Raw genomic sequence first — 12,227 nt, forward strand, 5'->3', positions numbered from 1 at the left:
TTTAAGACATAATGCGATGAATTCTAGGCTTAAAAAATAAAACAGTATGCCAAGAACACGTTAAGTAGTGTGTTTTAAGTGTTAAGCAGTGTGTTTTTGTTGTTTTTTAAATTTCATGCCCATAATACATTGCATTGTGTTTTAAATTGTTATGTTTGGTGTTTTTCTTGCCAAAACAACCCAAAACATCATGGCTAAGTCCAAAACATGATATCTATATGTCAATTTCTATGCTTTTTCACACTTCTCACGAATAAAAGGTCTTTTTTACAAAACCTCATTGATGTTTTTGTTTACATCATATTACATACCACTTCTTTCATCGTGTTTGCACATTATAAATCGTGTAGAATTAGGGGAGACTGTTGAGAGAGAGTGGAAGTCACTAAAGAAAAACAACCAGGTAAACTTATATCAATAGATTATTTTTTGGGTCAGTTTTTCTAAATAACCCAAATAAGAAATAAATAATCTTTAATAGAGTGAGGATTTGGTTTAATCTCTTATAAAGTGCTATATTTTGGTTAAATCTGAGTAAAAAAAATACATGACGAATGTGTTATTCACTTCAAGTTAACTTCACGGCTTGATATAAAAGTAGACGAATAAATAAAGAGAAAACCATGTCACCTCAAAGGCTCAAAGCAACTATTCACGTATGAAACATACTTTGCAAATTGATATAAAACCTGGTGATGCGATAACATGGAGTTTTATGTAGTGGAGATCTAGGAATTTTTTATGGGGGTGCGAAAATTTTTTAAAGATTTTAGGCCCTTAGGTATATAAAAAAAATTCGGTTCATATCGGATCAGATCCGGTCAGTTCAAAATTTTCACAATCAAAAGTTAAAATTATCTGGTCAGTCGTCGTGCAGGTCGGTTCGGGTCGGAGCGACTGAGCGAGGAACACATGATAAAAAAAAATATATAATCATTACTCATTAGAAAACACAAAATAAAAATACGTTGTCATTCTAATTTCAAAATTTTTATAGTTCAAATCATAACATACTGTAGTGTGTGCAAATTTAACAAAAGGAGATCTCAGCAAAAGGGATTAAACTTTATTGAAAAAAAATACTCTCTGGACAAGAAGGAGATGGGAATAAGAAAGAATTACAGATGGGGATGAGAAAAAGACATTCATAACAAATTCATTCTACCCTATCACACTCTTCCTGTGCACTTATATAGATCTTCTACTAAGTTAGTTATTCCCTTATGCTGATGTGTCATGATCTAGTCCCTTAATTTTTCAGGCACTTTTCTCACTCTTGTGCTCTTCCTTGGCTCAGATGGTCCCACCAAAACAGAATTCTCCTCATGCAATCTTGGGCCCATTTCATTCATAACAATTCCCTCCCCTTTAAGAGTCACCTTGTCCTCAAGGTGGAAGGCAGGGAAGTGCTTCAACAAAAGGCGTTTATCTTCTCACGTGGCCTCGGAAGAAGGCAGTCCTTGCCAAGTAACGAGGTATTGCTCAATGGCGTTTGCTCCCCGAGTAACCGTGCGACTGTCTAGAACAGCCGAAGGATGTAATGCCAGAGTGGCGTCAGAGTCCACCAGGTCAATGGGAGTGATTTGCTGCTCAGGTTTTCCGAGGCATTTCCGCAAAAGAGAAACATGGAACACATTGTGAATCTTGGCGGTATCAGGAAGGGAAAGTTTATAAGCCACGGCGCCAATTTTAGATAGAACCTGGTAGCAGTGGCGGAACCAGAACTTTTTGGTTGGGGGGTCAAAATTAAACTATTTTACAAACTTTTGTCATGTTTATAAAATTTTTGCTGCTAAAAAAGAACGGTTTTACATTTGTTAAATTACATCAATCCCTTTTTCTCTTAATTGACGTATCAGTTACTAGCTTGAACCGTTGTAAAATGATATTTTGGTTGGGGGAACTATCTTATGTACCATCTTCTTAATCCTTCTTCTATATTAATTAAATAATCATTAACTGTGGTTTCGTAATGCCGAATCTCTGACAATTTCATCTACAAATAATTCAAATTCCACTCAACTTGTTTTATTGTTATTTTCACTAAAGTTATATATGGATTGAGTTTTGTTTACCGAAATATCTTTATATATTCGCATTTCTACACCCAAAAATAGTAGAAAATTATGAGAAGTTTATATAAAATAAAATTAAAAATTGACAACTCAATCCACAGTGAAAATATAAAATGCTACTGTAGTCAATTCATGACTATTAATAATAATAATAATAATAATAATAATAATAATAATAATAATAAAGAAAAAACCTAAAAAACAAAAACAAAACTTACTTCATGATGGTGGCAGAAGGATGGATGTGACTTTTCTAGTCTTCAACTCTACAAAACTTCATATTTCAAAGTTTCGAAGAAGAGATCAGAGAATACGGCAGAAGAGACAAAATACTCTCATGAGAAATAAAATACACCAATAAAATATTCAGCAAAAAGATATTAGGTTTTATTTTTGGGCCGACCTTATTTTTCTAAAAAGGCCGTGATTCCTTCAACCCCATAATAAAGCATTTAACTATTTAATATTAAATTAAATAATATCATATCACTCACGTGTTTCTTCTTTCTCTTTCTTCTACCCTTTCTTCTTCTCTCTTCACAAACAATAACAGACCACCGGACTGCCACTCGCCGGACCACCGCATCAGGACTTAAAATCTTCAAGTATCTCTATATTTTCTTCTATTTTAATGCTTTACGCAAGAGAATCAAGAGGGTCAGCTATTAAAACAAAAAAATCGTTTGCTGCTCAGTAAACTGAAAATTTTGCCGGCCGGAGGGTCAACTGACCCCCCTGACCCTCCTGTAGTTCCGCCACTGCCTGGTAGGGGCCAAAGTATCGACGTCCCAGTTTATAGTGGCGTTGTAGACGGACTGAATTCTGACGAAAAGGTTGAAGCTTGACGTATACCCAATCCCCGACTTGAAACTGAACATCGCGACGGTGCTTGTTGGCAGCAAGAGTCCTACGGTCTTGAGCTTTGAGTAGATTCGTTTTGAGTAACTGAAGAATAGCATCCCGTTCAATCAGTTGAGCAGCAATAATGGAATTACCTGTGGAGTCTTTAACAAAACGGCTGACTGATGGTGGCTTTCGACCATAAAGAATTTCGAATGGGGTCATTTTAGCAGCTGTTTGGAAGGATGTGTTGTACCAAAATTCTGCCCAAGGCAGAAAACGAACCCATTCTTTGGGTTGATCGGTAACAAAGCAACGTAGATACATCTCAAGACATTTGTTCAAAGCCTCGGTTTGGCCATCCGTTTGGGGATGGTAGGCTGTGCTAAAGGAGAGTGTTGTGCCTTGCAAACGATGGAGTTCTTTCCAAAGATCAGACATGAAACGAGGGTCGCGGTCAGAAACAATATTAAGTGGAACCCCATGTAAACGAATTATTTCCGAAACAAAAATAGAGGCTACCGTGGAACTAGTAAAAGAAGACGGTAGAGCGATGAAGTGCCCATACTTTGAAAGACGATCCACGACCACCATTATCACCGTTTTGCCATGAGAGGGTGGAAGGGCGGTGATGAAATCCATTGCTAAACTTTCAAATACTAAGTCAGGAATCGGTAAGGGTTGCAACAGCCCTCCGGGGGATACACACGAACTCTTCATTTGTTGACAAACTTGGCACTGTGTGACAAAGGTATGAACATCAGCACGCATACATTTCCAGTAAAAATTAGTAGCAAGGCGGTGAAAAGTACGATTGACACCGGAATGACCACCAATCGGTGTTGCGTGGAACTCATGAAGTAATTGATGGCGGATTGACTGAACCTCCGGAATAACGAGGCGATGATGACAAAAGAGAAGACCATCACGGAAGGTGTAGTGGGGAAAGTCAGCCGGGGCAAGATGCAGCTGTTGAATGAGAGGTGCTAAGGCCGAATCAGTGGAGATAGCTGACTTTAATTCAGATAAGAAGGACAGTTCTTGGCTATACAAAGCCAAGAAAGCCGGAGAATGCACACGAGAGATGGCATCAGCAGCCCCATTATGTTTACCCGGACGATAAATCACATCAAAGTCATAACCAAGAAGTTTTTCGAGCCACTTATGCTGGTCCGGTGTCTGAATAACCTGATCTTTCAAATTCCGTAGCGATTGTTGATCCGTGATGACCTGAAACTTACACCCCAATAAATACTGACGCCATTTAGCTACGGCCTGAGTGATAGCGTACATCTCACGTTGATACGCAGAAGCCTGTTGCATTCTGGGGCTCAGCTTTTGATTGAAAAACGCGATAGGCTGATTGTCCTGAGATAAAATAGCACCAATTCCGGACCCAGAAGCATCAGTTTCGAGGAGAAATGGTTTTTCAAAATCTGGCAGCTTTAAAATAGGAGTAGAACTGAGTAGCTGTTTAAGTTTAATAAAAGCAGCCTCTGCGGAGGGGGTCCACAAAAAAGCTTCCTTCTTTAGTAAGTCGGTCAAAGGACCCGCGATGGCAGCATAATTGCGTATAAAGCGTCTGTAATAACCAGTGAGCCCGAGAAAACCACGAACCTGTTTCACAGAAGTAGGGCGCGGCCAAAGTTGGATGGTATCAATTTTGGATGGGTCCACTTCGATGCCTTTGTTGGAGATGAAATGGCCCAAATAAGAAATTTTAGTTAACCCAAAAGAGCACTTAGACTGTTTAGCCACCAGGGAATTGATTTGCAGAGTATGGAAAACCACTCGAAGATGATCCAAATGGGTTGCCCAAGAAGCACTATAAATCAAGATATCATCGAAAAATACTAAGACGAACTTACGTAGGAATGGACGAAAGACATCATTCATAAGCCTTTGAAATGTAGAAGGGGCGTTTGTTAGTCCAAACGGCATGACCAAGAATTCGTAATGCCCAGCGTGCGTACGAAAGGCTGTTTTAGCGATAGCATCCGGTTGAAGCCGGATCTGATGATATCCGGATAGAAGATCCAATTTAAAAAAATACACAGCCCTGTGAAGTTCGTCAAAAAGTTCATCAATAGACGGAATGGGGAACCGATCCCGAATTGTAATAGCATTAAGTGCTCGGTAATCCACACAAAAACGCCACGTGCCGTCCTTTTTGCGAACTAATAAAACCGGAGAAGAGAAAGGACTAGTACTGGGTTGAATTATGCCCTGCTATAACATCTCAGCTACCAACCGTTCAATTTCATTTTTTTGAAAATGGGGATAACGGTATGGCCTAACCGAAACCGGAGAACTGTTCAGGATAAGGGAAATAGCATGATCCTGGGAACGAGCAGGAGGTAATTTGGAAGGTGGCTGAAAGACAGAAGCGAATTCTGAAATAATCTGAACGATGTCCGGTGGGTAATCTGGTGTAAAGGAGACTGGTGGGACAGCTAATGATACATGAAAGAACGAGTCAATACTATCAGTGTGGGCTAAGCGTCGGAGCCCATTAAACTGAATGGGTTGGGCTTGTAATGGAGAATCACCTTTCCATACAACCTGTTTACCATTGTACTGAAATTCAAAAGAAGCGGAAGCATAATCCGTGATTATCGGGCCCAAGGTGGATAACCAAGAGACACCCAACACCATATCCCAGCCTTGTAATGGCAACACATAAAAATCAATTAAGATCGAGTGATCCTGGATGGTTAATTTCACCTGTCGAGCAATGCCGGAACACGGTAATTTTTCTCCACTGCCGACTAAAACAGAGAAAGGGGTTATCTGTTCAATGGTGAGATTGAGGAAATTGGCCATACGAGTTTGAACGAAACAGTGGGTACTTCCGCCGTCTAATAAAACTTGCACTGGTTTTCCCTTGACCGTGCCAGTAAAACGGAGAGTGGATGCGGAGCAACCACCGGCCAAGGCGTTGTAAGAAATAGTAGAATGAGTTTTCACTTCGTCGACTTGAATCTGATCAGCAATTTCTGCATCAGACACGGTATGAGAGGGACTATCATGGGGTCGGGAATCAGGAGGGTCATCATCAAAGAACAAAAGTTGAGGAGGGGATTTGCATTTATGATCCCAGGTGTATTTTTCATCACAGCGAAAACAGAGCCCTTGAGATCGTTTAAGGGCTAATTCAGTGGGGGTGAGACGGCGAAAACCAACGGAAGGTGGGGTGGATTTAGGGTTTGGTGTGAGGGAAACAGAGGAGGATGAAGGCGGAATGGAATTTAGGGGTTTAGGAGCGTTTAAAATGGGCTTAGAAGAGCCCAGAGTCACCCGGCCCAGTCCACGTTCCAATTGGATCCGATTCTCATGGGCTTGGGCCAAGGTCATGGCATCCTCCAGAGTAGTCGGCCGGTGAATCAAAACTGACTGTTTAATGTCACCAAGAAGACCCGAGATAAAACACTGAATCAAAAAAGGAGGAGGTAATACCATTTCTCGATTAGAAATTTCTTCAAATTGGTGACGATAATCAGCAACAGTAGAAGATTGAGTCAATTTAGCCAATAAACCTTCAGGTGATTCCAGATTCTTCGTCTTAAATCGCTGAATCAACCCATCGGAAAATTCCGTCCAGCCACGAAACGGTGATATACGATATTTCCAGTCATACCAGTCGGCCGCGGCGTCGTCTAAGTGGAAGGAGGCAATCGTAAGACGATCCGCAACCGGAATCGCGTAGAAATCGAAATAACGGGTTGCCTGCGAGACCCATCGTTCCGGATTGGAACCCGAGAAACTTGGAAGAGTGATATGAGCCGGTTTGTGTCTCCCGAGGACCGACGGTCCATCACCAAACATAGAAGTGGGGGAACCTGAATCAGGAGGCTTGGTGAAGGAAGGACCAGAGGAAAATTGGGCTAAGACCTTGTGAAGCAACTTCTTCGTATCCTCTAATGAAGAGGCAATTGCATCCACCTCAGATTGCATTTGAGATTGCGATGTATTCAATTGTTTCTGCAATTGGATCTGAGATTCCTGGACCGATTTCAAACTCTCATCTAGGTTTTTCAAACGAGTGCCCTCAGCCATCTTTGCTGAGAAGAATGAAAGCACCAATGTAGTGTGTGCAAATTTAACAAAAGGAAATCTCAGCAAAAGGGATTAAACTTTATTGAAAAGAAATACTCTCTGGACAAGAAGGAGATGGGAATAAGGAAGAATTACAGATGGGATGAGAAAGAGACATTCATAACAAATTCATTCTACCCTATCACACTCTTCCTGTGCACTTATATAGATCTTCTACTAAGTTAGTTATTCCCTTATGCTGATGTGTCATGATCTAGTCCCTTAATTTTTCAGGCACTTTTCTCGCTCTTGTGCTCTTCCTTGGCTCAGGTGGTCCCACCAAAACAGAATTCTCCTCATGCAATCTTGGACCCATTTCATTCATAACACATACAAGTTCTCGATCCTTGCATCATTATTCCTAGAACATACATGCTATTCTAATTTCAAAACTTTATATTCATAATAATAAATCCTTGAACAACTAGACAACTAACAAAATTCAAGCTATAAAACTAAAAAATAAAAATTAGGTTTACGTGTGTTGTTAAGTTTGTTTAGGCAACAAGGAAACCAAAGTTTTAAATTCGCTTAGAAGGAAAAGGCACAAAAAAAAGTAATACAAGGTTCATGTTATAGTGTTTACCTAATTAATTTTATGAGGTCATTCGAAAATTTAATACCGGATCTATTAATTAAAAAAAAAAAAACATTGAGGTCTGGGGACCCGACTCAGTCAGTATGAGTCCGCCCCTGGCCCCAATTGCAAATAATATAAGATTTTAAAGGCTTTAAAATGCAAATTAAACATAGTAGAAAGTCATACGACTTCACTTGTATAAGATTCTCTCCGTGTTACTTACACACCACTTTTGACATTTTCAGACAGTACGCAACACTCATGGTCATGGCGACTTTGAACAATTCAAACCCTAATTAACACCCAACAAGAAATCAACATTCATTACCTCTTCAATTCTTCGATTCCAGTTGACTTCTTCATCTCAATCCTCAATTCTCCACAGGTAACCTTTCAATTTCATCATTCAATTCGATCTTAACACTTCACTATGTTAAAAGATATCGAAAATTACTCTGCCGATTGTGGTCAAAACTCTGAATCCAAGCTCACGCAGCTCACATCTGACCAAAATCAATGGAATTCAGATCATAAATTAGGGTTTTCTGATAAGAATGATGGTGTTTGTAGAAATTTGGAGTCAAAGCCCTCGAAATTAGGGCTTTCTCAGGAGTTGACTTTGAGTTATCTGTGTGATAATTCGAAATTAGGTCAGAATCAATCTGATTTTGATAAGTCGAAAGGAAAATTAGTTGTTTCTGAGGATAATACTAATAATAATAATAATAACGATCAGGATGAGAATAGGTTCGTGGAGAGGGATTTTTTGCAGTTGTCGGAGAATTCGAATAAACGAGAGGTGGAAGATGATGATAGTTATGGGATGGTTAGAGAAAAGAAGCCGAAATTGGAAACCCTAGATTTGTCTTTAGCTTTGCCTGATACTTCGATGTCGTTGGCTGCGTCGAATAGGGTTCAGGATGGGGATCCGTCAGTGAGTTTGAGGCCGACGAGGAGTTTACAGTCGTTGGGGAGGTCGAATAGTAATAATACGCAAACTACGTTCTCTAATGATTTTACGACGGGGTCTATGTCGTATTCGTATTCGCATCAGTTTTCGCATAACCCTAGTTGTTCGATGACTCGAAACTCGACTGAGAATTATGAGTACTCGATGGGGAGTCATAGGAGAGATTGTGACCAGATTTGGAATGGTGGGGAGGGGACTAATGGGTCGGTTCATAGTCGGTTTAGGCCGGTTGGTGATGGAGGTGTTGCGTTGGTGCAAGCGAATCGTACTAGTTCTGATAATAATATGTCGTGTTTTCCATCGGAACTGCCAGCAAGGATGAAAATGGATATGCAATCTGGTGATTCAAGGGGGAAAGGTTCTGAGAATACAAAAGGGGTAGAAAGTTTGGATTTCGGGAGGTCTCGTAAGCTTTCTAGACCCGAGAGAATTCTTAGAGAAATTGTATCGGAGTCTGTTCAAACAATGGCTCAGATAACTCAAGAGCTTCCCGATGAAACATTTGAATCCACAAAGGAGTATTTGAAGAAACTGATCACGCTTCCTGAAAAGAGAGACGAGTTGGTTGGATTACAGCTTCGGCTTTTGAGAAGATCCGATCTTACTAGTGAAACGCTTTCAAAAGCAAATAGAAACCAACTTGTACTCTTGGTTTCCATTAGAATGGGTCTCGACAGCTTCTTGTCGGTCCGAAATCCCATTCCAACAAATGAACTAATCGAGATTTTTTTACTGGAAAGGTGTAAGAACGTGAATTGCAAAAGATTATTACCTGTTGAAGACTGTGACTGCAAGATTTGCTCTACAAAGAAAGGCTTTTGTAGTGAATGTATGTGTCCCGTTTGTCTAAACTTTGACTGTGCGAGCAACACCTGCAGTTGGGTCGGGTGTGATGTATGCTCTCATTGGTGTCACGCAGCCTGTGGCATTCAGAAGAATCTAATAAAGCCCGGTCCAAGCTTGAAGGGGCCTACGGGCACGACGGAGATGCAGTTTAATTGTCCTTGTTGTGATCATGCTTCTGAAATGTTTGGGTTCATTAAGGATGTTTTCAGGTCGTGTGCAGAACAATGGGGTTTGGAAACATTAATCAAAGAGCTTAATTGTGTTAGGAAAATCTTTAGGGGGAGTGGAGACTTTAAGGGGCAAAAGCTTCATTTGATGGCTGGCGAGTTGATATCGAAACTTGAGAACAAAGTAATGTCGCCTTCTGACGTATGTGTCACCATCCTACAGTTCTTCAATTGTAAGTTTCAAAATGCACTCTTCTTATTGATTTTAGCTCATATATCATGATCCCATATTTTCTGTAAAAGTTGCAGTCATTTTGTTTTTGAATGTTTTCATATAAAACGTACCCGCTTGCCCATTATAAACATTACTAGTAAATTGTTCATTTTGAGTTGGGTCTATAAGGTTCTGGTATTTGGTGTTGCTTAAACAGTAATTTAGATGCGTACAAATACTCAAAGACGTTTTTTTAATAAATGCATTGTTTCTTTCCTGGTTAACATTTTTTGTTGAAAATAATTACTTATTTAATGTTATCGATTTGGTATCAATATATTTATCATTGTGTTTTTAATTATTTGAGTGTATGTTTATAGGGGTGTGCATGGTTCGGTTCGGTTCGGTTTTTGGAACAAAATTACTTAAGATTCAAAAAAATGTATAATCCGAGATTTAATAATAATTCTTAGATGTTTACATCTAAGTTATTATGTTTAACCTTTTCAATTAATATCGTTCACATAAACCTAACTTCTAATCTATTTTTATGTTTCTCCAAAGGTTTTATTAAAATGTTTTCTTTCATAATATTTTGAAAATCATTTAATTTTTATGTTAAGTTTTGTTATTTCTTGTAGGCAATGGATAAATCATTTCAAAGATATATAAACATGCTAATGTTTTTGTTATACATACTTAACATTCAAGGGTAAAACTAATAATTACTAAATCAATATATAACAAACATTAAAAAATGATTTTTTAGTTTATTCGGTTCGGTTCGGGTTTTTTGGGTTTTCGTAAAAATGCAAAACCGTAACTGAACTGTAAATTTCACTTCGGTTTTTCTTGGTCCGTTTGTTTTTTTGTATTTTTTTGTGCGGTTTGATTTTTTTGGTTTGCTGAAATTAGTTTTTTCGATTTCGGTTCGGTTTTTTCGGTTTTCTGCTCACCCCTAGTTTTGTTGATAATTCAACAGCTTTGTCCTACCATGTTCATAGTCAAACATTGTCACTGGTCAGTTTTTACATGAAAGAAAAGGTATGATTTTTTTTTATCTCATTGTTATTAATGAATCCTTTCTACAGCCATAGATGCAGGTTTGATACCCGACTTTCCCATTTCAAACCCGTCATTAAAAGATCCAATTCCACCATCAAAACCCCATCAAACCTCGTTATACAACACGGGTTCATCAAGTGGCAGAGCAGACGACAACAGTCTCAAAGCTCTAAACACCAATAAGATGGTAATCGAGGACGAATGGTCCGTAAAACCATCCAAAAAAGACGCATTCGACAGTGTGGAGAGCCTCGTGAGAATCAAAGAAGCGGAGGCTAGAATGTTCCAGAACAAAGCTGACGAAGCAAGAAGAGAAGCAGAGGGGTATACGAGGATGATTAGAACGAAGATCGAGAAACTGGATGAAGAGTATACAGTAAAGATAGCGAAAGTGAATCTGCATGAAAGTGAAGAAGAGAGAAAGAAGAAGGCGGAAGAGGTTAAGGTTTCGGAAAATGATCATTGCGAGTACTACAAGATGAAGATGAGAATGCAAGCTGAGATTGCTGGATTGTTGGAGAGGATGGAGAAAACTAAACAGCAATGGGTGGTGTGATTTAGACCTTAATTTTGGGGTCTTTTTTTTTTTGTCTTTTCAGACTCTTTGTTGTTGTTGCAGGCTTGAACAGTGATGATTGTAATCTTGCAGGATTTGAGGTATTTTTAATCTTACTTTCTTCTGTCTTTTTGGGTTTTAACTTGTGATTCATTTTTTGTTTGATTGATAAAAGGATTGTTGACATGTTTGGATACTTTTGAATCTGAAATTATGTATTTTGATGGTTACTTCTGGCATGTTTTTGTCCTTCAATATTTCTAATCATTTTCCCATGAGTTAGTTACACTATTTTGCATGGAGGTCAAACAGGTAGTCCTAAGGCCATGTGTAGTAGTCATAAGGCCTCTTTGGGGGCGTTATGAGACACGTGGCACGCCATGTCACTCAGGGGCTTTATGGGGCGTTATATCACTAGAGCGCGTAGTCATAATTCATAAAGCCCCTACCCATCATTACCTTTTCTATTAATTATTTTCATTTTTATTGATTGAAAATAAAAATGGCAGCAACATCTCCTCCACGCCGCTATGAAGATCATGCCGGCCTCAAAAAACAACCCCATAGCGCCGCCTGTTATGGTGTGGCGGGCGCTATAGGGCGCCATCCACTACAAAAAATCCTCCATCACGCCCCACTACGGATACTCTAACAAACGAGTGGGATTTTTTTTTTTTTTTGAACTGTTTGATTGCAGTTTTTGGATTTTCATATAACAATTAAAAATATATATGAAAACTGTGTGATCTCTAAAAATCAATGTTTTATAACAAAACTGTATGGTTTGTAACGTTGGTTAAATATAAAGTATAACTTTTT

The 12,227-nt window shown here is 39.0% G+C and overlaps 2 protein-coding genes across 3 annotated transcripts; one reads left to right on the forward strand and one right to left on the reverse strand.

Moving 5' to 3' along the window:
* Positions 1-5,144: 5,144 nt before the first annotated feature.
* LOC110913370 lies at positions 5,145-6,971 on the reverse strand. The gene has a single exon (XM_022158207.1). The coding sequence runs from the start codon at positions 6,969-6,971 to the stop codon at positions 5,145-5,147; it is 1,827 nt and encodes a 608-aa protein (XP_022013899.1).
* An 814-nt stretch (positions 6,972-7,785) lies between these two features.
* LOC110910937 (protein OBERON 3-like) lies at positions 7,786-11,644 on the forward strand. 2 transcript variants are annotated; one of them, XR_004881733.1, is made up of 3 exons: positions 7,786-9,806; positions 10,879-11,471; positions 11,502-11,644. XR_004881733.1 is itself a non-coding variant. In XM_022155511.2 (2 exons), the coding sequence occupies exons 1-2, from the start codon at positions 8,021-8,023 to the stop codon at positions 11,406-11,408; spliced, it is 2,316 nt and encodes a 771-aa protein (XP_022011203.1). In that variant the 5' UTR covers positions 7,786-8,020; the 3' UTR covers positions 11,409-11,638. The 2 variants fall into 2 exon arrangements, 1 of the variants encoding a protein (XP_022011203.1); XM_022155511.2 differs by having other exon boundaries at positions 10,879-11,638.
* The last annotated feature ends 583 nt before the right edge of the window (positions 11,645-12,227 follow it).

This window comes from Helianthus annuus, chromosome 15, assembly GCF_002127325.2.
Source record: "Helianthus annuus cultivar XRQ/B chromosome 15, HanXRQr2.0-SUNRISE, whole genome shotgun sequence".
Classification (NCBI taxonomy): Eukaryota; Viridiplantae; Streptophyta; class Magnoliopsida; order Asterales; family Asteraceae; genus Helianthus; species Helianthus annuus.

What these genes read in the sequence shown, in the direction of transcription:
- LOC110913370 (XM_022158207.1), bottom strand. Translation starts at nt 6,971, where the DNA reads ATGGCTGAGGGCACTCGTTTGAAAAACCTAGATGAGAGTTTGAAATCG.
- LOC110910937 (XM_022155511.2), top strand. Translation starts at nt 8,021, where the DNA reads ATGTTAAAAGATATCGAAAATTACTCTGCCGATTGTGGTCAAAACTCT. An exon ending in CATCCTACAGTTCTTCAATT is followed by an intron (nt 9,807 to 10,878) that starts GTAAGTTTCAAA and finishes TCCTTTCTACAG; the next exon opens with CCATAGATGCAGGTTTGATA.